The following is a 27,201-nucleotide window of genomic DNA, read 5'->3' on the forward strand; positions in this document are numbered from 1 at the left end:
TCATGAGGCTAGTATCAATTTTAGTTTTGGAGAGTCTTAGAAGATTTAGGGTGTAGCAGAGATGGAACTGGTAAGGCCTGAAAAGACTTAAAAGGAAGCAAGCAGAAATTGCATGAGGAAAAATACCTATACACGTTAAAAAAGTATATATCTATATGTATATAGAAAAGGGATTAAGAGTGAAACACTATTTCATGCAATAAAACAAACTGCTCATTTTTCTATTACCATGATAGGGACGCCAATGTCAGGCCACAGAAGGTCTTCTGATGGTAGTTTGGGAGAATTCCACACCACCACCACCTTGTTCAGGTAAGGGAGGCCATTCAACCTCTCTAAAGAGTTCATAAGCACTTCCTCCCGCTCATAAGTCAACATCACTACCGTGAACTGCTCCCGTGGAACATTGCCTCCGAGTGCTGCCTGAAACTCCTTGCCAGAACCCCCAGCTCCACCACCAATCGGCCGAAATCCAGTCCCTGAGCCCAAGAATTTGGCCTCTGAGGGTAACACAGGGTCAAAGGGGGTGTGGGGGAAAAGATGGAAAGGCCCTGGAGCAGAGTTCCAGCTGCGGTAAAAGTCAGTGACAGTCAAAGTAAAGTTGCGGAGGTATTTGGGCGAGGCATAAGGTGGCTCAGTTTCTACTGGCCCCAGGTCCAGGTCCCCATTGTCAGCCATGTTGGGGTCTGTCCCAGCTGCCTTGCCTGAACGATGAGGAATCTCAGCTGCTGCCTCTTCCCGGATGGGAGCGGCTGGGATCTGTATGCGAGTCCTAATCATAGCCAGCACGGTATTGAAAATACTGTCAGCGGTCGAGAAGTAAGTCTCCCAGAGAAAGCGGCCTTGCCGCCTCATAGCCAGTAGATCACTGTCCGAGAGACTTCGTAACAGGAAGTGAACCTCAGTAACACGTGGCTTGGGCACCACTAGGGCTGCCTCATTCCACTGCAGCATGTCATGGTAAGGAAGCTGGACTTGCTCCCCCAGCACAACTGGGACAGCACCAACTTCCAGGGCCTCAAAGAGCCGTGTTGCACACCCAGATGAAATAACCAAGTGAGGGTCCCCAGGAGTGATAATGAGGGCAAAGGTGGAAAGCTTCAGTAATTCTAAGCGGTCCTCCCGCTCTCCACACAGTGCCCATTCAGTAGGTAGACTGGGTTTAGGCTGGTTTTTGCAGGTAAATTCTACCAGGACCTGATCTAGCTTGCTGTCCTGTACAGCCTTTAGGGTGGCAATGATACGATCATCATAGTCAGCTGGGGGGTCACCCTCCATTTCTTCTTCAAAGGATCGGGCCTCCTGAAGGCTGGATCTCAGTGATTCAATCTTCTCACCCTGGAAGGTGAAGAGATATTTCCTCTTAACTGGCACCTGTGGTGGGATTTCCATGAAGTTGGGCTCTGACATGGCATGGACTAGTGGTGATACTACCAAGTCAAAGCCAAGTCTGTACTGGGCAGCATAGAAAGTGGACTGGGCCACCATGGCACGGCCTATACTGACATTATATAGTAAGTTCTGCGTATCTGACTTCCGTGACAGATTGATGATGACATGGTTGTGTCCATCTGTCCGCCAATGTGGTAGAGAATACAAATGCTTCTCAAACTCAGCAGGCCGCAGCACTACTGGCTCCTGCATCTCTCCCACTAATACCACATAGAGGCAGGCAATGTCCGCATTTTCTGTAACATAGACGTTGGCTCGTGCTGTAGCCTGAAAAGCCTGCTTGACCAAGGGATCCAGGTAGCTACCAAAGGCAAATTGGTCACTGTCATAAACATAGACTGGAAAACCAGAGGTGAGAGGGCAGCGAGAATAATCAAAACAATTGTGCAGCCGGCAACCCCGGATGACCTTTGGGGGAGGAAGGCCAGCATCGTCCTTCTCTGGGAGCAACCGGATGGGCAGAGAAAGTTTGGGCTGATTTTGGGCCATCAGCTCCTTGTAAGAATGCTCAGTCTGGCTGATGACATTCTTAAGTTGAAGCAGGTCTTGTTTGGCATTCTCAATACTCTTCTTACAGGCTTCAATCTTCAGGTTCAGCTTGGCAATTTCACTGTTCAGCTCTTGCCGCTTGGCTTCCAGCTGCAAGAGCTCTTCACTTACAGACTCACGAATTCGGCAAAGATCCAGCACGTGCTTTACCTCGCACAGTTCATTACCAGCCCGTGGGCCAAAAATCCGCTTGCCGGCCTCATCAGCTTCATCCAGGGTGGTGAGATAATAGTGAGCAATGAGGGGGAAGAAAACCAGAATGATGAAGAGTGTAAAACTGAGCCACGTGAGTCGGATACGATTGGACCACCGTAACATACAGGTTTGACCTCCATTCCCCACGCCCCCATTCCGCAACATGGTATAGCCTGTCATGAGTTCTTCTGTGGCTCTTGCCCCCTCTGATCACGTTGGGTCACTCGCCATAACCATGAGTTTCTATTAGGCAAAACTCAATCTCTTTTTACTCACGAGTTGCCATAAAAGTTAGTGTGTTCCCTGTACAAGGCACCAAATAAAAGGGAAACTTCATTTTCCTCAGCTGTAGTTTAAATGGTCTCTGACTCTATTCCAGCAGATTTTAAGTTCTGGTTGTTGACCAAAGAACATGTCCTTAATCTTTATCAAATGGTAAAAGGTACCACATTGTTGATGAGATGAAAACGAGGTCCCTGATGATGAAACCCAGGAAAAATAACCTGGACTCAGATAGACTTTTTCAATGGCCATAGCTCTTGTTCCTTGGTTTTGCTGACCAACAAATATGCATAGTTACTATTCACAGTTATAAAGTAGCTGGTTCAGACAGAACTAAATGCCAGCCTGTTATCGATGTCATTGCCAACAATCAAACCTGTAAAAGAAAGAAAACCGTGTGAGTTTTGAAGATACATGTTCAACAACCCTGCCCGTCCCCAGTCCACTTCTATAAAATCCTTAAATCTTATCAAATGGAACACTGGTGTGTCTCACAGAACATTTTAAGTCCAACGTAGTAGGGTTTGTTTAGTATGGATATTTTTATTTGTGATTAATAAGAAATGGATAAGTCCAGAACCATCTTCAGTTTACACATACACACACACACCCTTCTTCCTATTTAACTGGATACAGAGCAGTATTAGAGCCCTATAAAATGATGATCAACTACATTCAACAGAGGGCCAAGATGCTTGCAACATTTTGTTATTCTAGACTTAGGTATCGAGTTTAGTTGAGAACACTTTCCTATCCAGCCATGGTAGCTATGTTCACAATTAACATGAAAGTCTCCTTTTGAGCTACTTAAAAACACACACCTCTGTAAGCAGTTTGTTACATTCAGAGATGAAAAGAGTTGAAGAGAACTCCTTTGAGCTTTACCCAGCAGTAGGTGCAGTAATCCAGACACAAAATGTATTTCCCAATTTGCTTGTCATTTATCATCTGTTAGTAGACATCATGTGCTCCTTCTTAAAATATAAATAGTAACTTGGTCTTTTAGAAAGAACATTATACTTAGAAATGAGGGGCAGTATTTCTTATCCTTTGGAGACAGATTTGCTATCAGATCTTATGCCTCAGTTTCCTAATCTCCCAAAATGGAGATAGGTGTATGGAGAAAACACAATATATTGTGTTGCTATGAAAATAAATAATAGAGGATGTGATGGTACTTTGGGCTAATAAATCTTGAAACAACATTCCCAGTCCTGTTCTCTTACCAAACTTTACTATCACAAGCTACAAAAGCTTTTCATTTAATTTCACCTCAAACTCAACGTATCTAGAACTGAATTCATAATATGCTGTGCCAAAGAATACTCCCAATTCCCTCCAAAAAGTATTTATACCATACACTTAACATGTCTAAGACATGCTAAATATAACACTGGGAGATTCTAAAATGTAAAGTACTCCTTGATCTCATGGAAATTCCTTTAGCCTAAGATATAAGATACAAACAAATAAAAAGGGTACTACTACAAGGCAGTATAAAATAAGTAGTACTTCACAGATAATTACTTTCTCTAGCTTCTACCTTTGTTCAACAAGTATAATTATTAAAGGACTGACAGTCTTTTCTCCCTTTAAATAAAAATTAAAGTGGATGACAATATTACTAAAAGGCTTGAGTAAGTAGAGCAAGAGATAAGGACAACAAAAACAAAAAAATATGGATCATGAAAAACCTAATTTGGATGACCTAAACTTGGATAATTAACAGTTGACCAAATATCCCAAAGAATGTAGGTTAATATTTCTAAAGCACTATCCTTTTATTGTTTTTTAATTCAAATGTTAAAATCTTTTTGTTTTCAAAAGAATATTCTCTGCATTTATGATCAAATCATATTAAAGACAGAATGGAGCGGAGGAGAAAAGGAAGGCATAATCAAGGCAGCTCTGCTCATTCACTCCCTCCTTACCATATGTTTCAGGATCCTTCCTTTCTTCGACTGATGCTGCATTATACTTTAGCACATAATATCTTGAAATAGTGAACTCCAGGGCTTGCTGTCCTGATAGAAAATTAAAAAGTGACAAGCTATTAGAAAAATACTCAATACTGAAAGTTCTATTAAAGAATTTATTTACTGTCCACTATGAAAAGGCTTCCCTTATGTATAAGATGACCACAGAATTTAATGTCCAAAGAAACAGAGACCTCTTTTAAGTGAAAAGGGGCACTACTAACGAATACACTGGACACCAGGCATAAACTGGCACTCTCAAAGGCAAACCATCCAGATATATGGTTATCTATGTACAAACCAAATCCCTGAAATACAGAAGTATATACTAAGCCATTTACAGAGGAAATGATTTATCTGGAACTGGCTTCAAAATAAACAAGATGGGAGTGGTGAGAAGTGTTTGGAGTTACAGATGAAATAAAACTGGTTGTGAACTGGTATTGACACTAAAATGATGGAGACTGCCCGGCCAGCGTGGCTTAGCAGTTAAGCATCGACCTAGGATCCAAGAGATGGCAGTTAGATTCCCGGTCAGGGCACATGCCTGGGTTGCAGGTTTCAAGCTTGATCCCCAGTAGGGGGTGTGCAAAGGCAGCCAATCCAACCAAACTCAATCTCAATCTCAATCTCTCTCCCCTCCCCCCACCTCCTCTTTCCCTCCCTCCACCTTCCTCTCAAAAAAAAAAATCAATAAAAACATATTTAATAAAATATAAAAACAAAAATGTACAAACTATTCTTACCATGCAGTCTATTAAAAACAAGCCACAACCCAGATTTACCCCACATGCCATAGTTTGGCAACTCCTGATCTACTTCATTAATTCTTCTGTGTCTAAGCTGCTGCTTATCCTACCCATTGGGTTTTAATTTCAGCAACTATTTTCCATTTTCAGAAGTTCTACTGGCTTTTTTTTGGGGGGGGGGGGCTTATTTTTATGATAGCACCTATTCTCATGTTTTCTACTCCTTCCCTTCATGTGTTTATTTTTATCAGCTGATTCTTGCTCATAAGGAATAGTGGACTGTTTCCTCACATGCGTTACAATTCTGTATTAAGTTCATTTTTGGTAGTGCTTTGTTTCTGGGAAATCTATGTGGTCTGGGTTGAGGGTATATCCCTCTAGAACAGTTTGTTTTCCAGATACTTCTGTCATATTATTAGCCTTAGACCACTTTTTATGTCAATTCTCAATCAGGAGATTCTCCCAGCCCTACAGGTACTATAAATCTGAACAATTTGTAAATCTGAACAAAACCCATGTGAAGGGAAGCTCATGGTCATGAGTTCTCAGTGGATATTCCCTTCATCAGCCAATCCAGGGTCCATGCAAAGAAAAACATCTCTGCGTGCTCACTAGTCTATCTACTCCTTTAGTGAAGGTTCAGTCCTTCGAAAATCCATACTTTTCTCTGGTGTCTCAGTTCTAACACTCAAAGGCCCAAGGCTTTTGCTCGTCTCTTTGGAAACTAAAACACAAGTTACTAAGACTGACAAACACCCTATGGGGCTGTCACATCAGATTGCTCTTCAGTTGCTTTTCAATCCCCAACTTCCCCTGATCTCACCTCACTTTTTTATTTTAACGAGGATATACCCTTCTTCCTCGAGAATATAATATGCATTTTGTAGCACAGGATTTATATATGTATTTATCTAGTCTGCTGTTTTGCCAAAACCAGAGATTTCTTCCAGTCTTTTGTCTGTACATGAATATACATGCTTAATCTGATTTTTTTCACTTATATCAAGAACAGTCTAACATCTCACATCACTAGAGAGTCTACTTCATGATCATTAATAGTTGGGTATCATCCCACGATATAGAAAGACCATAATTTATTTAACCAATCCCCTTCTGTTACACATTTAAGCTGTTTTCAATTTTTAATGATAATCAATGGTATAACAACTATTCTTGCAGTAATCTTTGCAGACATCCATGGTTATTTCCTTGGAAATAATTTTTAACATGAAATGCTGGGTCAGAGCAAGAATATCTTACCATCTTTAAAATTACTGTCTACTAGAAAGATGATCATCTATCCTCCCCCCAGCAATACAGAGAGCATCCATTTCCCAATAATTTTCCAATAATGGTGTGACAGAAATGGTTACTGCTCACCAAGTATCTATTTGCTCCCCTACATTTCTCATTCTGCCTTATAGTTTGGCTGGAGCCAAAAGACTAGTTCTTGCCAAAGGGAATGTGAGTAGAAGTCATGTGTCATTTCCAGTACAAGGCAGTTAAGAACAAGTATGGATTCTTTCTTCTTCCCAGCACCAGAGAGACTAACAGCAAAAAACTCTAAAACTTGAACTGGCACATAGAAGCAATCTAGACCCGAGTCACTGCTGGAGGAGAGCCACCGATCCACAGCAAACTGTGGAGTGAGACAGAAATAAACTGTTATGTTAAGTCACTAAGATTTTTTAGTCTATTGCTAAGGTTAAGCATTAATAACTTAATCCAATTGAATGTCATCTTTAACTTGACAGTTTAAAAGATAAAACATCATTCTGTTGTTTTAATTTACCCTTCTGTACTATTGGAGGTCAAACAATTTTTGCTTATTGAGCACCTGTATTTCTCTTTCCAAGTACTACCAGTTCACGTTTTGCCAATTTTTCTTTTCTTTTTTAAAATATATCTTTATTGATTTCAGAGAGAGGAAAAGAGAGGGAGAGAGAGAGAGAGAAAAAGAAACATCAACTCATGATGAGAGAGTCATTGATCAGCTGCCTCCTGCACGCCCCTGACTGGAGATTGAGACTGTAACCCAGGCATATGCCCTGACTGGGAATCAAACCCCGATTGCCTGGATCCTAGGTAGATGCTCAACCGCTGAGCCACATCCAGCCCGGCTCTTTTCTTTTTTTTAAATCCTCACCCAAGGACATGCTTAGAGAGAGGAAGAGGGAAGAGAGAAAGAAACATCAATGTGAGAGAGAAACATCAATCAGATGCCTTCTGTATGTGATCCCTGACCAGGGATCGAACCCACAACCGAGGTACGTGCCCTGACTTAGAATTGAGCCATCAAACCTTTCGATTCACAGGATGATGTTCAACCAACTGAGCCACTCCCGCCACGCCAATTTTTCTGTTTTTAAAACTGCTCTCTACCACATTAGTTCCCTGCTGATATCACTCTTCTGCCTGACTTTCAAGATCCTCTATAATCAGTTTGTGCTACCCATCCACTATTTAAACGGGGCCACATACTTTCAAATCATGACTTAAGCACTATTCCGATGCACAAAAGGAGCTATCTCCAGTTGTGCTCTTTCTCCAATCTTCCCCATCTCACTTTCACAACAGACTCACTGACAGACACTTGGAATGATATTCCTCCTCTTTTCCACATATCCACTTATACTCTGGGGCCATTTAAAGTCTTACCTCTTTCACCCTGGCCAGGTAGCTCAATCTGTTAGAGCATAGTTCCAATATGCCAAGGTTGCAGGTTTGATCCCAGGTCAGGGCACATAAAAGAGACAACCAATGAATGCATAAATACGTGAAACAACAAACCAATGTTTCTCTCCCTTCCCCCTCTTTAAAAATCAATAAATTTTTTAAAAAATAAAGTTTTACCTCTTTCATAAAGTCTCTTCCAACTACACTGGATTTTTCAGCTCTCTAAACTCCCAATATCAGGGAATTCAGAACTTAACTGTTCATTAGTTTCATTTAAGGAATTTATTTCTCTTCAGTTGGATTAATAGCTCTTCATAGAGAGATACTATTTTTCTCACTTTTTTTTTAAATATATTTTTTATTGATTTCAGAGAGGGGGAGAGAGAGAGAGAAACATCAATGATGAGAGAGTCATCACTGATTGGCTGCCTCCTGCACCAACTGGGGATCAAGCCCGTAACCCAGGCATGTGCCCTGACCGGGAATCAAACCCCGATCTCCTGGATCCTAGGCTGATACTCAACCACTGAGCTATGCCTGGCCAGGCTTTCTTACCACTTTTGAAGTCCCTCTACAGAATACGGGTTCTAGGTACCAGGTAACTGCCCAATACATAATGATAGTTGATAGTCTTAGTTGACAATTTCATTCTCAATCAAGTCTGAGATTTGGAGCCTATACTGTCTTGATTCAAGGAAAATAAATATTGCAAAATAAAAAGAGAGAATTTCACATCTAGAGTGTGGTAGGCAGTTAGATAGACATGAGCAGAGCAAGGACGATGGGCCAGGTACAGAGAGTAGAAAGTCCTGGGTGTCTAACAAATGACAACTGTAGGGTGGGACCTCGTCCTCAGGGTGGCCTTTCCTCCCCTCGCATATAATTGGTCATTCAGGTTAAACCCCCTGACGTTTCCTCCCCAGAAATAACATCTAGGCCTCAGTTGTATTTCAGCTCCAGGCCCAGAAAAGCCGCAAAACCAGAGAAGTTACCCCACAGCTGACCTCAGGACCAGCTGCACTGAATAATGATCCCTGCCCTGGTGCCAACCAGTCAACCAGTGGAGACTGAGACCCTGAAAGGACACACCTGAAACTACCGTATATTCTATTGAAATCTTGCCCTGGGACCTCTCCTAAAATCTCCACCCTTAAAACCCTTAGGACAGAGGACCCAGGCACCACTGACTGGTCTAACACCTGGTACTATTCCCACTGCCTACAACCTACAAGAGGAGGCTTGAAGGCCACTGGACTTGCAGCTGGACTATCTGGCTTAGCACTCAGCTTTGAGAATTTAGGAATGTTTCATTATTTCCTCCTTACAGTTATGTTGAATATCCATACCTACTTCCAGGGTTATTGGAGAGATTAAATAGTTTACTATAGATAAAAATTTGTGGGCCACAGCTAAAGCAGTGCTGACAGGAAAATCTACGTATGAAATGCTTACAATAGAAAAGACAAAGTCTCAAATCAATAATCCTACTACTCTAGGGTTACTGTAGCAGACTTTCTACTTTATTTCTACTCTAGGGTTACTGAGTATATAGCTCCTATTCCAAGAACCTAGAAGAAGAATAAAGCAAGCCGAAGGAAGGAAACAATAAAGAGCAGAAATCAATGAAGTAACACAAAGACAAGGAAAAAAATCAGTAAAACAAAGGGATTTGTCAAGAATTTTGACAAACCTGCAAGACAGATAAAGGAAAAGAAAAGGGAAAGATACAAATTACCAACATCAGGAATGAAACAAGGGGTATCACTATAGTCCCTGCAGATGTGGGAGTTCAGAACAAATCACCCCAAAATGTGCTTCTGTGGTATGCTAATTGTTTTCAGCTAAGGGCAAATTTAGCTTCAGGCTCAAAAGTAACTTCTGCTCCTCCTTTAACCACCTTGCCATAGTAAGAGATTACCAGAGATAGCCTCTTTTAACCTATCTATAGGGAAGAATAAACCTCTATTTACTAAGCAGCTGCTCTTATCATCCTGAAACTACCCTTTGAAGCCCTCATCCCTAGATTGGGATGTCTTATATACCTATTTTCCCTTTCAGTCCTGGAACCTCTCTTACATGTAGGGTCTCTAACTCTCTCATGTATACCAGTTTCCTACACAGATGTATGTATTAAATTTGGTTATTTTCTCTTGCTAATCTGTCTCAAGTCTATTTGATTATTAGGCCAGCCAAAAGAACCTGAGTGTAGAGGAAAGTCTGTTCCTCCTCCATACAGGCATCAAAAAGATAATGAGAAGACTATGAACAACTCCAAACATAAATTTAACGATTTAAGTGAAATGGACCAATTCCTTAAAAAATGTAAACTACCACAATTCACCCAATATAACTATTAAATTGACTTTATAATTTTAAAACTCCCCAAAATCTCCCGCCCCAGACGCTTTCACTGGAGAATTCTACTAAATACTTGAAGAATAAACACTTATTCTACACATCTCTTCCAGAGGAGGGAAGACTTCCAAGTTCATTTTTATAAATCTAGCGTTACCCTGATACCAAAACCAGACTAAGACAGCACCGAAAAACAAAAAGAACTATAGTCAAGTATCTCTCATGAATATAGGCACAAAAGTACTTAAAATATTAGTGAACAGAATTCAATAACATGTAAAGAGTATTAAATTACATTGCATTTAAGAGAGAAGTGTTAATTTAAGTAGGGAAGTCTTATTTTAATATAATCATATCCAGAAGCATGATAATTCTCTCCATTTATTCACAATTTCGTTTATTCCTCCTATCAGTGTTTGGACATTCACACCACCCCCATATCTCATATTAAATTAATTTGTATATTATATATTACATATATCATACATTATATGTATGTGTATATATGTATTTGTTGCTGTTGCTAATCCTCACCCAATGATATTTTTTCCATTGATTTTTAGAAAGCATGGAAGGGAAGAAGGGAAGGGGAGAGGGACAGAGGAGGGGGAGACAGAGAGAAAGAAACACCGATTTGTTGTTCCACTTCTTTATACATTCATTGATTGATTCTTGTATGTGCCCTGACCAGGAATCACACCCGAAATCTTGGCATATCAGGACAATGCTAACCAACTGAGCTACCCAGCCAGGGCTATGTATTTTATATTTTTTACTTGCCCATTCTCTTGGTTCTCCATCCCAACAGATCTTTCTTTGGTTCCTTTTACCACTCCTTAAATACAGTTGTTCCTCATGGGTTTGTCTTTTGCACTCTTCTTTCTCTGTCTTCACTTATTAGAGCTTGCCAATTAGCTTCCATTAGCCTCCCTAAATGGATTACTTTCAAATTTACCTCTCTAACCTTGACCTCCCTCCTGATACATCTTTTCAGTGGTAAACAACACAGACATCTACACCTTAATGTTCCAATGGCAGCAAAGGTACATCTCCTAGGAGCATAAGGTCACAGTACTGTCTTCTCCCAGCAAAGAGGAAAAAAAAAGTCAAAATACTTGTACACAGTTAGAGATTTTCCATTCAGATCATGGCTGATGCCCTCCTCTTTACTCTTTCCCTAATGAAAAACGACGTTTGCTCACAAATGGAAAGTAAAGTTCTTGACCTGCTAACCATTCAAGGGCTTAAAATAAGCTGTGTTCCTGGAAAGCTAAAATGGTAAATAATTCAGATGTCAAATGGTGAACTGAGAAGTCAACTGAGGTAGAGCTACAATTCAGAATTCTGCATATAGTACACTCTCCCTTCATCTTCTCAACATGCCAATGCCCTCTATCATCAACTCTATGTTACAGAGCCTTCTCTTCTAACATTCCTTATCACAAAGGCAAACTCTGTCACAGGAACATTACCTGTGGTCAGGACCTTACTTTCAAGAGTTTTTTGATATAACAACCATCCTACTGACTTTTCTTCTCTTAAAACTAAAACACTCTGATATTAAAACTTCCTATCATGGATTTGGAATATCTCTGTTTATTTGGGTGTTAATGCCTTTCAATAAAGTTGTGTAACTTTCTTCATACAGAAGCAAAACTAAACTAAACTGAACTGAACGAAAGTAAAACACTCCGTAAAAGAGAGAAAGAAAGCAGAAGGGAAAAAATAAGGGAATTGCTGGTTCCATCTGGACTGCTGTTATGCACTGCATTTGAAAGATGTGAAGGGAAAATGGGGCAAAAGAAAGAAAAGCTAGACACTTTCCAGATGCTCCCAAATGCAACCAACTGACTTGAATATTTTAAATAATTATAATAGCTAACATTTATCAAATTTTTAAGGTATGTCAAGTTAAACCTATTACATACCTTAACATAGTTAATCTTCACAACAATCCTATGAAGTAGGTACTACTATTATTCCCATTTTGTACATGAAGAAACCAAAGCACAAAGATAATTTGCCCAAGGTCAAACATATTGAGTAATACTTGGATTCAAATCAAAGCAACTCTAACTCTAAGGCCCACACGTTCAATGACTTAATTATTATGGAAAAATTCCTGTGATAGTAACTCAAGAAACACAGTACACATCATGCATAAATTACTTTTAGATTATCCATATTACTACTGCTCCACTGAAGCGATGGGACAAAGATTGATTAAAATTAAAAACACATGGCAATAGTACTTCAAAACCTAAAGCCACCTCTATATTCATAATTAAAGCATTTTTCTATGTGGATGAAAATGGGACCACATACTAAACCTGACAAGCTCAGGGGAGGCCTGATTGGTGGGCCTTACAAATTCAGAAACCAAAAGTAACCACATAGGACGGTCTGAACATAAAAATTCCTAACTAAAATTCCTAACATGGCAGGTGGTCATGTCCTAGGTCTGTAGCTTCCTTGACAAAGGTCACTCTCTACCTTAAGTGAGCTTGTCTGTTGTCTTTTTGCATCTAAGATAACATATCTTTTTTTCTTTTCTTCTTATTTTTTTAATCTTTATTGCTGAGTGTTACAGGTATCCTCCTTTTTCCCCCATTGCCCTCCTCCACTCAGTTCCCACCCCACCCCAGTCCTTCACCACCACCTTACTGTCTGTGTCCATGGGCAATGCATATATGCATATAAATTCTTAGGTTAATCTCTTCCTGGCCCCCTACCCCCTTCCTTCTGAGATTCCTCAGTCTGTTCCATGTTTCCATGCCACTGGTTCTATTTTATTTGTCAGTTTATTTTGTTCATTAGATTCCACATATAAGTGAGATCATGTGATATTTGTCTTTCTCTGCCTGGATTGTTTTCCTTAGCATAATAATCTCCAGGCCCCTCCATGCAGGGTAATAGATCCTTCTTTTTTACAGCCACATAGTAAATTTCATTTTGTACCACAGCTTTTTTATCCCTCAATAATACACCTTAAAATGTAAGGGTAACATGCCTTTGAAATGTAAGAGTAATCTTCATTTCCAGACCCCTCAGGGTACAACCACTGCACCAGAGCACAGGACCAGGACCCTTCATTGTTATCTCGTTCCTCATGTACCATCTCTCAAAGTGCTGTAAATTTAATTAACTATCCTGTACCCACAATGTAAAAGGAGTATGTGTTTCTCGATTTAGCCTTCTATCCAATCCCAGAGACGTTTCTGCTTTGCTATCTCCAGTCCCCTTAATCCTCCACCAGTGGATTCCACGTAAGCTCCTTACGGCTCCTCCTTCGACTCTAATGTATAAAAGAAGATGCAAAACTGCCATTTCCAGAGCATTTTCTCAATCAGTTGAGGGCTTGTTTCCCAGCAATTGTCATCAGTTTGGCTCAAATAAACTCATAAAAATTCTCTATAGGTTTGGATGTTTCTTACATCAACATCTAAACCAAGAAAACATATACTCAGAGCTAAATACTTTTGCCTGTGTACCTATGACCTACCTGTGTATCTGTGCATGTGTAGTACTATTTTCTCTTATTCATTTAAGTCAAAAATGGCCTATGTGCCAGGCTGGGCGTGGCTCAGCGGTTGAGCATAGACCTAGGATCCAGGAGATCTCGGTTCAATTCCGGTTCAGGGCACATGCCCAGGCTGCGGGCTCGATCCCCAGTTGGGGGAGTGCAGGAGGAAGCCGATCAATGACAACTTTCTCATCATTGATGTTTCTATCTCTCTCTCCCTCTCCCTCTCCCTCCCTTTCTCTGAAATCAATTGAAGATATATTTAAATTTTAAAAAATGGCCTATGGAACAGACACAAATCCATTACCACTCTGATGCAGGTTCTACAGAACTATATGCATATTGTTGCTGTTACATCCACTGCCACAAGCCCTTCAAATTAGGTTAAGATAGTTCTGTACAGGAAATCATCTCAGTAAGGTTGTTGAAAGCAGTATTTCAGATGTTTGGTTTTGTTTTTTCAAATGCAAACATCCCAAAAGAACATCATTTCCTGATTTCCTACTAAGCATGGCAAACAGCCTGTTTTGGTGAAGTAGTACCTACTTCAGAAATCAGAAAGCACTAAAACATATTTCCCAATACTATCACTATTATAAGACTCTGCCTTGAATTGTTCAAAACAACAAAAGGCACTTTCTAGGGAAGTTAACTGTAGATAAAGAATGACTTGTAAGAGCTGAATTTATGCAATTCAAAAGTTACAAGCGAGCAAAGCCACATGTTTTCCACAATACAATAACCACAGTAGTTTATTAACTGGATAAACTTAACCTACTTGTAAAATAAGGAAATACAGGCATACTTCAGAGATATTGCAGGTTTGGTTCCAGACCACTAGAATAAAGCAAGCTGTAATCTTTTTGCTAGTGGAGGGTTTTGTCTTCAATTTGTAAAAAAGCACATCATCTACGAAATGCAATAAATCAAAGATCAATAAAATAAGGTATGTCTGCAGGAAACTGTCAGCAATTAAAAACTAAAATCAGGTGAGAAAAACTGGTTGTGCACTGACATACTGAGTTGAGAGTAAAGATTATGATGCAGTCACAGAACCACAAAGTTGAGACATCCTTATTACAGGGCTTTTAGGAAGGGGAAAACAAATACTCTTTGGGCTCAAGAGCAGATTTCTAATACAAAGATGTTTCACAAATGCCACTAGCAAATAAATAAAAAAAATACACAAAAGGAACTCATCAATAAGTTATAAGCATTCCTTTCCACTGCTCAGTTCTATATAGGTATTAACAAGTAAACTAAGACTATTGATTAACCTAAATCATCTGTTTAGTCAGAACCTGGAATACTCACCTCCCAGAACAGGTCCTCAATTTGAAAATTATGCCACTTCTTATGTGTTTCCCTTCCCACCAGTTTGATAACATCCCACAAATCCAAATTGTATTGTCTCACCAGTCAGTTTTTAGCTAGTTACAATTCAGAGTCACAGCTCACCTAAGTATTTTTTCAAATGGTAAGCCCAGACCCACCCAACATTAACTGAATCAGAATTCCCAAGTGTGGGTCCAGGTGCCTGTATTCTGACAAAGCTCCCAGGTTATTTTAACGCAAAGCATACAACTCTAACATAAAACCACTGGTCTAACAAAGAACTAATGGCAATCTCCAATCAGACTGATGACATCTGAATCAATGTAATTATAGACAACTAAGTAAAACAAACAACAATATACCTTATTCATACAGGAAGTCTACAGACTACATCATACACCTTTGGAAGATGCGGGGGGTAGGAGGGACTCTCCATTTGTTATAACTATATTTATAATGTACTTGAGATACGCATTTTACATATGTTATCTCACTTAATCCTCACATCGACCGTCTGGAGGTAGATACTGTAGATATTATTTCACTTACAGATAAAGAAGTGTGAATCACTGAGCTAGGTAAAACTTGTTCGAGGCCATACAGCAAGCAAACTGAGGTGCCCAGATACAAATTTAGGTCTGTCTGACCTGTACCCTGCTACTCACATATTTACAACTTGTTTACTTAAAGGAATCATTTTGTCTTCATTCATTTTACAATAAGCATGTATTATTTTTGTAATTAAGAAAAATATTGACCTGGCCATTGTGGCTCAGTTGGTTAAGCACCGTCCCACACACTGAGGGGTCACTGGTTTGATTCCCAGTCAGGGCACATGCCAGGTTGAGGATTCAGTCCCCGGTCAGGGTGCCTACAGAGACAAGTGATCAATGTTTCTCTCTCACATCATGCTTCTCTCTCTCTCTCCCTCCCTTCCTCTCTCTCTAAAAATCAATAAAAACCTATTTGAAAAAAAAAAAAATGTTATCTTGCTACAGTCACTTCAAAGTACAGCACACTATGCTCCAGTGAACATATGAATGATAAATGTAAAACAGCCTCGTTGCTGATATGGAGAGTTAGTGGTCTGGGCAGAAGATCAAACTGGTTTTCTCAATGCTAACGTAACGTCTTACAAATATAGAAGTGAAGGAAGATTAGAATAAAACTTGTAGTGTTCCATTGGAACTGGAGGTATCAGTGTGAATACCTGATCTAAGAAGTCTCCTTGAATAAGCAGCTGATTTCAGGACTGGACAAGTAAAGTAAAAATGAGCCTGGAAAATCTTCTTTTAGCAGAAAGCAAAGATGTTCTCAAAGAAAAGTAGGGCATATAAAAAAAGGACACTGGATCCAATTTGAAGGGATCCAGCTCCCACAGGATAAATCTGGGACACTTTGGCTATCTAAATAAATAATAATACCAACAAATTATCTCCCAATAAATGAGAAAGCATGTATTCATACTGAAATAGATGACTGATTATATAAAGAGGAAGAAGGAAAAATTATTAATTTGAAGTAGAATTCCACCTAATAAATATACAGGAATGGCAGAATGATGGAAATTTTTTAAAACTGTCATTTAGTGACCATCAAATTAATAATTGTTTTAGGAAAGATTCAGCAATGGACGCTGAGATTCACTGGTAACAGGTTGATGAGAAACAAGGTATAAAAATTATATACTATGGACCCTCAGAAAGAAGATATCTACTGAGAAGGGCTCTTGGTGGTTTACTGGTCTAATTTACTGGTACAATTTAAAAGCAGAGCCTAGCAGCTGTTTCTAAACAGGGGCCCCTCATGCAAACTGCACTTCAGAGAGAAAGCTGCACTGACCTGGCCTGCCTGCACTATGTTCCTGACGTCTGAGCCAGCCCTTAAAAAGGAGTTCCTGGAATTACATTTCAACCAACAGGACTGAGACTTTCCCTGTCCAATTGGAGCTGCACAGCTATATCCCCCATCAGCATCTTCACCGAACAATCAGAGTAGATCCATTCTGACCAATCAGGACAGTGCCTTTTGGACCAAACTGTGAAGATTTGGAGCCCTCATTAGCATGAGGACCAATCAGGGTCTAGAGGCTGGGACTTCTATCTATATAAGTCAGTTGCCTCAGGTTCAGAAAACCACTTTCCCTTGCCACAGAAGACTGCCTTTCCCTGGCTGAGGTTGAACCACCAAAGATGAAACACCAAAGGTACCTTGCTGGGCCAGAGCAGAGAACAGGCAGGGAAGAGTAGAGTGGAGCAGACCAGAGCAGAGCTGTCTAGCCAGAGAGGGGCCTGGCCCCAGGCTCCCTGGCAGCTGTGAGGCTTCATAATTGAGCCGTAACACTATTGAGCTGTTCCACAGCGATGTTCTTCTTACAGTTGTGCCATATCACAACTGAGTTGTTTGCACTGAATAGTTTCCTTCTTGACTACACCCCAAACCAGGGATTCCTGTTGGCACTGAATTAGCACCAGAGAGGGACAGAGAGAAAGTAAATGTGACAAAATGCTAAAATTGGGAAATGTGGGTGAAAAGTATGTGGAAATTCCTTATTCTACTCTTACAACTTTACCATAAGTGTTAAATTATTTGAAAATAAAAAGTTACCAAAATGGGGGGAAAATAATAAAGTAGAGCACACTAGATTTTTCAGTAAGTAAGGTGACAATGAACTCTTGGGGAAAAAATAAAAGTCAGGCTCCTGCATGACAAACCAAATCCAAAACTAAGTCCCAGATGGATTCAAGAGGTAACTGTAATAAATGAAACCATAAAAAGAACAAAAGGAATACATATAAGTAATTTCATCTCAAGATAAGTACGGCCACTTTTTAAAAATATTTATGTTTTTATTGATTTCAGAGAGAGGAAGGGAGAGAGAAACATCAATGATGAGAGAGAATCATCGACTGACTGCCTCCTGTATACCCCCTACTGGGGATGGAACCCGAAACCCAGGCATGTGCCCTGACAGGAAATGGAAATGTGACCTCCAGGTCCATGGGTTGATGCTCAACTACTGAATCACTTGCCAGGCAAGTACAGCCACTTTTACAGCAATTCCAGGAAAAAACAGAATCCATTAAAAAAAAAAAAAAAAAAAGTTCTACAGATTTTACTACATAAGTATCAAAGGCTTCTATATATAAGAAAAAAAGTTTAGATTCAATGAAAAGACTAGTGGAAGCATTTGCAAGATGGCATTGTTTTAACAGAAGTAAACACAATACAACAGTGGTCAAAGGAAATTAAACAAAAAGAAGGGACCCAAATGATAAACATTCTTAAATGTTTAATCATCCTAGCAATCATAGAAGTGTACATTTAAAACAAGAATCAGTGACATCTTCCATCTATAAATCAGCCAAGAACTGTAAAATTATAGTATCTGGTGCTATCCAGGGGCAAGGGTAACATTTCCACACTCTGCTGTTGGGAGTGAAAACAGCACACCTTACTGGAGAACACTTTGGCAGTAAGTGTTTGGCAGTAAGCCTTGAAACTGTGCCTACCCTTTGACTTTACAATCCCATTTCCAGAAACTATTCTTAAGAAAGAATCATGAATGAGAACAAATATTTGGCTTCAAGAATATTCACACTAAACCCTTACAAAGTCTACCATTTAATAAGGCATAGTACATGTCTGTACTATGCTGGCAGCTGCAGTGTAACAGGTGTTTTTATACTGTATTAGTAGAAGATAAACCAAAAAGTAATGTGCCTCTTGTAACAAAAGTCTTTAAAATGTTCTTATCTTCAACCCAGCAATTTCACTTACTAGGAATATATTCTATGCGAACAAAGATTTGTATTATAAAGGTGTAATCACCACAGCATTCTTTATAATAGCCAAAAAGACTATAAATTAAATGTCCAAGAATAAGAAGCAAGGTTAAATATAAAGTATGACAAATCCATGTCATTAATATGACTATCATGCTGTCAACAGCTTTTCAATCATTTTAAATAAAATGGGAAATGTTCACAATATAATGTTAAGTGAAAATACAGACTTAACTATAAGGGATGGATGGGGTAAAAGCAGGGTTTTTTAAAAATAAGGTCTTCAGATGGGTTGCGCTAAAGTATCTTCCCAGAACAGTCAACTTGATGTGCAAGTGCAAATTTCTCTAAGGTTCCTGTTTCTCAAGAAAACGTGATTTTTTATTTTATGCTATGGAAGCATACACTAATTGGTATCATTACTGCCCTAGGCCACCAACCCTAAATGAAACAGAAAAATGAAGTAAAAGTTTGCTAAGCCAAACATAAATCAGCTTGATGACTCTGCCATCCTCCTTCACCCTTCATGGGCCACTTCAGCTTGAGGCTTCGGTTTTGCCACCCCTTTATCATTACCTCCCTTCTGATTCATCACATCCCCTAACTTCACAATTCCTTGTCCTTGTTCACTCACACGCTCCTTATTCTTCTTAAACTCATATAGGGTTGGACTAGACGACCTCGAAGATGCTTTTAGAATCTAGGACCCCACTGACTTATAACTGCCTTGCACACAGAAAGCACATACATATTGGTTTTATTGGGGGGGGGGGAACATTACCAACATATCAACTCAAGGCAGCAGGGCTATTCCCAAGACTTCTTTTTGTTTCACCTCTAAGACTTCAAGCATAGTGCCTTCCTTGAAAGCCCTCATCTCTTAATTTTCCACTGAATCCATCAATAATGGTTTGAGTCCTCATCAACTATTTTCTCCATTCTAAGCCACAGTGTCTTCATACTGTATTTTACAGCTCTACTTCAGAAAAAAAGAAAAGTCGTCATGCTAGAGAGAGTAAGTCAAGGCTGGAAAAAACCAGGATACAAAAGATTTTTGGAATCTGGGATATCTAAACAGATAAAATTTCATAGCGAGGAAGGCAAAGTTCAACACTTACATCCACAAACTACAGACTCGGAAATGATTTAGTTTAACAGCAGCACGTACACACAGAGTTGTGGTTCCAGTTGAGTATAATTCCAGTGTGTCGAGAAGACATGACTGCTGCCCAGCCGGCACGGCTCAGTGGTTGAATGTCCACCTATGAACCAAGAGGTCCTATTCCCAGTCAGGGCACATGCCCAGGCTGCAGCTGGATCCTGGGTGGGGAGCATGCAGGAGGCAGCCTATCAATGACTCTCTTCTCTCTCATCATTGATGTTTCTCTCTCTCTCTCTCCTTTCCTCTCTCTAAAATCAATAAAAACATATTTAAAAAAAAAAAAAAAAATGACTGCTTAGAACAAAAGCTATCACTTTATTTTTCTGGGTTTTTTTTAAACAAATAGTGTCAAAAACAAAGGAGTTAAGGTTGCTGTCTACTCTGTACTCTTTTAGGTGACACTGTATACTGAATACTATATTAACTAAGTAAATGGAGCACAGAGGACTAAGGAGTTGGTTAGGGTATTTGAAACTGTCAAATAAGAAACATCTGAAGGAAACAGGAATATTTAGCCTGAGGAATAGAAGACCTAGGAAAAGAAGAGACATGATGGCTAATCTCCAACATTTCAAGAACTGGAATGTAGAATATGAATAGACTTTTCAATATGGCCCTGAAAGTTGTCAATCATAGAGGCAAACTGCAGCTCAATAAGGAAAAGCCTCCTAAAAACTAGTCTATAAATTAGAAAGGGTTGTCCAGGGAAGTTCACATCAGTGTAAGTATTCAAATAGGGACAGATCAGTAAATATTATTGGTCAGTTAAAAAATGCTGCCACTTACTACATCTAACCTCGTCAAATAACTAAGCCTCTGCAAGTTTCAGTTTTCTTTCCTACCTTCCTTCCCCCTCAAAAAAAAAAAAGAAATTTTGTAACATTTAGCCTCCTATCTCTTTCAGAGTTCAAGATCAAAGTCTACATGAAAAAAATTATATGATGGAAAAGAACTACAGTGATTTAAGACATTGTAATCTACCATCATAATGTATTTATGTCTTCTCTCTCTTATTATACCAGGCTAAGGGCATATTGCCAACCTAATTCATTTTTTTATTCCTCCTTCAGAGTATCAAATATTTTTTGAAAAAAAAATGTTTAAAAGGAAGTTGGAGAAGTGGGTTAAAATGACAATATAAAAAGATAGGATAGCAAAGAAAATAGTCACCAAAGCAAACATCCAGGATGTTAATCTTTAATGTCACTGACCAGTCTAAAAGGTATTGGACACAGTCAAATGGAGGAATAAACAAAAGTAATGACATGTTTGAGGAGGTGATACTCTAGCACAGGCAATGGCAAACTACAGCCAGCTGCCTGTTTTGTAAATCAAGTTACATTGGAACATAGCTTTGCTCATTCGGTTATGGATTGTATGTATATATGTACTGTATATATGTATTAAGTATATGATGCTACTTTCACTCTACAACAGCAGAACTGAATAGCTGCAAAGCCTAAAATAGTTACTATTTGGCCCTTTACAGAAAAAGTTTACCTACTTTTCTGTAAAAATACTCTCAGGTTATAAACCACAGAGGCGGCTGAATGCTGAGACATAGTTCATCTTCCTATGTCTCCATCCCTGGGATTTTCATGGGTCATACTGGTGCATGTGAGCAAAATCCTACACTAAACATTATGGCCTAAGTGTAGGGGAGGTAAATATGTCACTAAATGGAGTCTCCCTACTCCTCTTATTTACTCAAGATCACACAAAAATCTAATCCTGCTTCTCTTCCACCTAGTAACATCGCCAAAGAGATCTGAAAACTTCTAACTATACAAGGAGCGTAGGCTGGTTCCAGCAGAAAAAGATAATGCTTATAGGTGAGCCTACCTCTGTCCCTCTTGAGTTCTCAAACTCACCCTACCTGAGCTCCACCACCGTTATGGAACCTACAAATACATGAAAAATTCTTTCTTTCCTCTTAGTTACGCTATCATTACAGGTGTTCAAAAGAAAGTTACCAAAAATTAAGAGGAGACAAAAATAAAATGGAAATAAGTATGTAAAGAGAATTTTTTAATTAATACAAAGTTTTCTAAGCTAAACTTAATATCCAGCAGAAATTACTGCAGTTTTAGGACTTTGTGAATGACTCATATTCTTTGCTTCACTCTGAAACAACTATATGCAGAGTCACCCAAATCTCTGCCAACAATAGATCTGGAGGAATCTTCATTTTTGTCCTAATACCTAACTCTACTACTGTTTCAGGCAATATTTTCAACCCTACACCAGGAGACTACTTACCAGTTCCTCCTCAGATAGGGACCCCCAAATACCATTGCCACCACCTCACTCTTACACTGCCCTTCGGTGACTTTTCACTCAACAGCTAGCCTAGTGTCCTGAGGCAAAAGGCGTGTCCTTATCTAATCCCCCTACATTCTTCTGATGGCTTCAAACCATCCTTTGAACTTTCCCAACTCTCTTAGAACTCCATTTCTCAGGGTTAACCATGACTCCTTTCTCTCTAGTCTGTTCACTTAGTCTTTTCATTCATAGGTTAAAACTCTGAGGCCTACTCATTAAGAGATTCCAACTACGCACCAAACATTTAATGCCAGTCACCACCCCTCCAGAAAATGAGGAGTGGAGAAATGATCATATATGCTTGTCAAACTTTTGGTTCCTAGGTATGCCACATAAGAGCACTGACCATATCTTCAGGTATTAAATAATGTTTCAAGTATGCTGAAGATCCACAATTCTAATTCTCTTCCAGAAAGCATTTAAGCTAGTTTCCTACATACTTATGAATACTTATGAGGATTCCTCAGGCTCCCCACAGGATAAGGTATTTTTAACACAGCCAATAAGAGTTTAAGAAGATGGCTTTTCTTTCATCATGAAATATTTAAAAGTCTCCCGACTAAGTAAGTTGTTGAGAATGCTTAGCTTCACTCAAGACTATCAAGGCCCCACAGGTTACTATACAGTAATAACTGTATCAGAGTGCAAGACTAACTGTTGAGCAAAGTAGGGAAGATGTAGACAGCCTGCATGACTGTAACACACAAAGACTTTTTAAAAACAAAAGGACACATGGAGAACCCAGCCTTCAAAAGTGAACCTACCTAAATTGGAAGAACAGGATAAAGTAAGAAGAAATGCTAAAGATGCCTCTAAGTAACGCACATATGGGGGCGGGAGGGGGGGGAAGAGGGGGGAGGCGGGGACCTGTGTTCTGTGTTTCCTCCTCCTTAGGAGTCCAACCAAGAGGACTTGCTGAGGCCCTTAGAATTTTTGAAAAGGAAAGAAGAGAAAGTCCAGGTTAGGAGGAGAAATCCACCAAATTCAAGTCGTTTAATCGCCACAGGTATCTGAAAAGGAACTGAGCCACTGGCTCAATGTGGAGAAGAGCTTAACACTCTAGCTGCAGTCTGGCAGCCCTGCCTATCTCCAAAGGGCTCCGAATTTGTACTATCCTCCTGCAGCGCGCGTCGGGTACTCGGCTAAGATTTCAGTAGTGTAGACATGCACTCTGCAGCCCAAGCAGCGCCAGGCCCGTCGCTACAGAGCCCGGGCCTGGGCACCAGAGCCCCAGATGCACTAGACAGCAGCACCTGGACCCTTCCACAGGCAGCGGCTATTCATCATGAAAGGAGGGGAGCCTGGCGATGGGAGCCCGAGAAACAGCAGCTGCAGGCGACTGTGTGAGCGCAGCGCAAAGCAGACGAGTGTGCGCACAGGGAAAACAGGAGGGGGGAAGCGGGGAAAGCCCCTTCATCGACAGCAGATGCTCCACACAAGCCGTTGGACAAATACAGGGGGCGAAGGAAGGGTGGAGGGCTCCAGGCGCATAAGAGGCTGCACAGCTGAAGCCGAGCTTTCAGAAAAAGGAATGGAAGTGGGTGCGAGGCAACCAAACCGGGGGCGTGTGGGGGTGGGGAGGTCATGTTTAAAGCCCCACCGAGACCCGTTAACCCTCCTCACTGGTGGCTAAAGCCCCGGAGGCCCCCTCCCCAGGCTCCCAAGCCATCTGGGAAGGCCTACTCCAAGGCTGCAAGCCCCTCCCGCGCTGGGCAGCAGCCTCCCATGGGCTCCGGCGGCCCCGGTCTGCCTGCTGCCCGGTGCCCTGCGCGGGGGGCCAGCCCCGAGATCCCTACCACGAACCCCTTCCGGGCCGCCGCCCCCCGCCTCTCTCGGGGCTCCCGCCACCGCCGCCACCAGGAGTCCTACCGGCTTCCAGTTCAGGGACGAGCAGCTGCCGCCTCCCGTGCGAAACTCGGGTTCCCAAAAGCCGCTCTCCCCGCCTGCCGCCCGCCTTCCAGGCCCCGCAGGGTCCTCCGCTCCCCCTGCCGGCGGGCAGCCATTTCCGACAAGTGACTGCGGAACTTGCCGAAGTGCGCCGGGCCGGAAATGGCCGAACCGGGCGCTCGGGAGTCGCGGAGCGGCGGCCTTCGACACTTTCCGGACAGCGCCTCGGCTCTGACGCGAGACTGGCCGGGCCTGGAGCCGCGGCCCTGCCAGGGATTGTGGGAAATGCGGCGGGAAGCTAGGGCGCTGCGGGGGAGCGGGGCCAGCCGGGGAAAGGCCGCGAGGGCCTCTCGGAAAACCCCGCACGGCGGGCCGAGAGAACGCTCCCGGCTGCTCTGGACCGGGTTCCCGCTCGGGAGCCTCGGCCAGGGAAATTCCCGTCTGAAAATAAACCCATGCCCATAGGAAAGGCCCTCCTAACTGAGCGGGCTGGTCTCCAGCCATGGTCTGCACTTTTGAAACGCTGTGAACACTTGCACACGCACACGCAGGCTGTGCAGCAGGAATGGTTAGGGGGAAAAACACCCGGGCTTTGCAAAAAACAAGAGATTCATCCAGTCGTGTGGCAATAATCAACCAAAACTGAGAGGAACCGTTTGAAAAACTTAGAGCCAAGCCCTGTGAACCAAAAAGTGCACATATTCTACAGTCCTCAGACACCATGTGGCTGTCTACCTCCCCACTGGCAAGGCTGGGACAAGGCTTTTTGGAGAACTGAAGCGCAGGGGATGGATGAATGAACTCGAGCAATCCTAAGAGACACCCTCCCTGATCATTATTGTTAACTCAGGAATGAGTTAAAGCCATGATTTAAAATCTGTAGCTGCACTATAATGTAAGATCAAATTGTCTTCAATCTGCTGTGGGTTTGTTTTTTGTTTTGTTTTGTTTTGTTTTGTTTACATGTTTTTTAAACCCCAAAGGGAAGGGCTTCTACTCCAGGGTTTTGTAACCAGGGAACCCAAACCACACCAGGGCCTGCAGAAGCTGGGGAGGGCCAAGGCCAAGGGCTGGCTCCTGTCCCTGTGCTTGGGTGGTCTGGTGCTCCGAGGGACGGCATCCCCCAGCCTGGCTCCACAGCCGCCACGTCCCATCCACACACCCTTCTCAGTGGAGCCCAGGCCCAGGCTCGCGCTAGGAGGCCCACAAAACACCGCAGATTGCTTCGTTTCCCACAGGGGACAGTTTGGACTAAGGATTCCATTTGGAAAACAAAACCGTCAAGAGCCTAGCAACCTGTTTTCCAGAGCACACTCCTCATCTCTGTCCCCATCAGCCCCTCCTCTTTCTGATCCTCCCGTTTGTTCTCTTTCCTGACATCTCCTTACTCTCCCCGCTCCCCTATTTTTCTTTGCTCTCACACCTCAGTCTCTTCTCTTCCTTCCCCTTTATTTCTATAACCTAACTTTGAAACAAAGTCCCACCACCGCCACATATGTACGAAAACAACCACTTTCTAACTTTTACCCGTCTTGTTGAGGAAAGTCGGAGAGAGGGAAGCAATTTTTAAAAGATCAAAAGCATTCCAGGAAATGAACATGGGGGAAACTGTTGCCAATATCCTGAATTGCCTAAGATTCTCTCTCTCTCTCTCTCTCCAGTTCGTCTTCTTGGCTTCCCTCCAGAGGTCTGTGCAGCAGGCACAAGCCCGGCAGTGTGGGCGAGACCCAACGGGAGAAGCCAGGAAGAATTACCAGGTGTTGGTTCACCTCCACGCTGAGCTTCCAGGGCCTGCAGACAGCTGCTGCCTAGAGGGCCCAGCCCGAAAGTCTTACGCATCTGAGTGACTTCACACATTGTTGCCCCTTACGTCAGTTTATTTTATTCTATTGACAGTCCAGCTTTAGGAAGGAAAAAGATACCCAACCAAAACTTGGTGTGTCCTTAAGTTCCCGGGAGCCCGGCTGCTGCTGACCGCCCTCCGCCTCCATGGTATCTTGTGAGCCTGTCTCCACCTCCCCTGATTCTCCTTCTTCCTCTCCAACAGTTCATCTCTCCCACTGAACACGACTTGGGCTGCCTTCTTTTTTCCTCTCCACACTCTCTTCCTTGCCCGTTTCAATCAGCTTCCTCGCATCACCACCTCCTCTAGGCAGACCCCTCATGAGCTGCCACACTCTAGTCCCTGTTTTCCAGTTGCACGGCAGACGTCATCCCGTCAACACCCCATTAATACATATCTTGTGAATACTTAATTGCCAGGCAATACGTGAAGCCCTTCATAGGCACTGTCTCGTTTTAATCCGTACAGCGAGCTAACTGAATAAAGTGCCCAAGATCACAGAGTGAGATGCAAAGTACAGATGGAACTCCAAGTCTTCCTAACTTCCAGAGGCAATATTCTTGACCAGAAAAAAGTCGGGTTGTCCCACCAGGAACTTAGTATATGCCACACTGAACTCATCTTTATCCCTTCTCCATCTGCCACTCCTCAAAATGCCCTTATTTATCACAGTGTTACCATCATCTTTCCTAACACAGAAACGCAAACCCTAGCACCATCTTTGACTTCTCTCTTTACACCTCCCCTCCCCCCATTAAATCAGTTTTTAAACTTAAATATCCTTTACCTGTGAGATCTCCTCTGCAGCCCCAAAACTGCTTCCTTAGTTCAAGTCCTCATTACTGCTCTCCTGAACTGTTGCCTTAATATTGCAGATTCTAGCTTGGAAAATACGATCACATTTACAATAGCTCTCCTCAAGAAAGCAAGCTAAGGCAACAGGATACATGATGAAGCTAGTCTTCACTGGTCTCTCAACAGTATGACTTTTTATGACGCTTACTGTCTCACTTTGCATTCTGGAACTTAAACTAGCTTCACACTGTTTTTTGACAGTCATACATGTAGATATTTATCTGCTTCAAGGAAGCAGAAAAGAGCAGAAACCAG

General features: G+C 41.6%; 1 protein-coding gene across 4 annotated transcripts in view; it reads right to left on the minus strand.

The window, feature by feature from the left end:
* The window catches only part of EXTL3 (exostosin like glycosyltransferase 3), a 95,112-nt gene that overhangs the window by 26,058 nt on the left and 41,853 nt on the right, over positions 1 to 27,201 (minus strand). For 3 of the 4 annotated variants that reach the window (XM_087816563.1, XM_087816564.1, XM_087816565.1), the window contains exons 2-3: positions 4,410 to 4,502; positions 229 to 2,854 (exon numbers count right to left, since the gene is read on the minus strand). In XM_087816563.1, the coding sequence (XP_087672689.1) occupies positions 229 to 2,376 (2,148 nt within the window). In that variant the 5' untranslated portion in view covers positions 2,377 to 2,854; positions 4,410 to 4,502. Of the gene's footprint in view, positions 1 to 228; positions 2,855 to 4,409; positions 4,503 to 24,230; positions 24,318 to 27,201 lie in introns of those variants that run through there. The other variant, XM_016213862.2, reaches the window with a different exon arrangement.

The sequence above is a fragment of the Miniopterus natalensis genome, chromosome 4 (genome assembly GCF_054644295.1).
Source record: "Miniopterus natalensis isolate mMinNat1 chromosome 4, mMinNat1.hap1, whole genome shotgun sequence".
Classification (NCBI taxonomy): Eukaryota; Metazoa; Chordata; class Mammalia; order Chiroptera; family Miniopteridae; genus Miniopterus; species Miniopterus natalensis.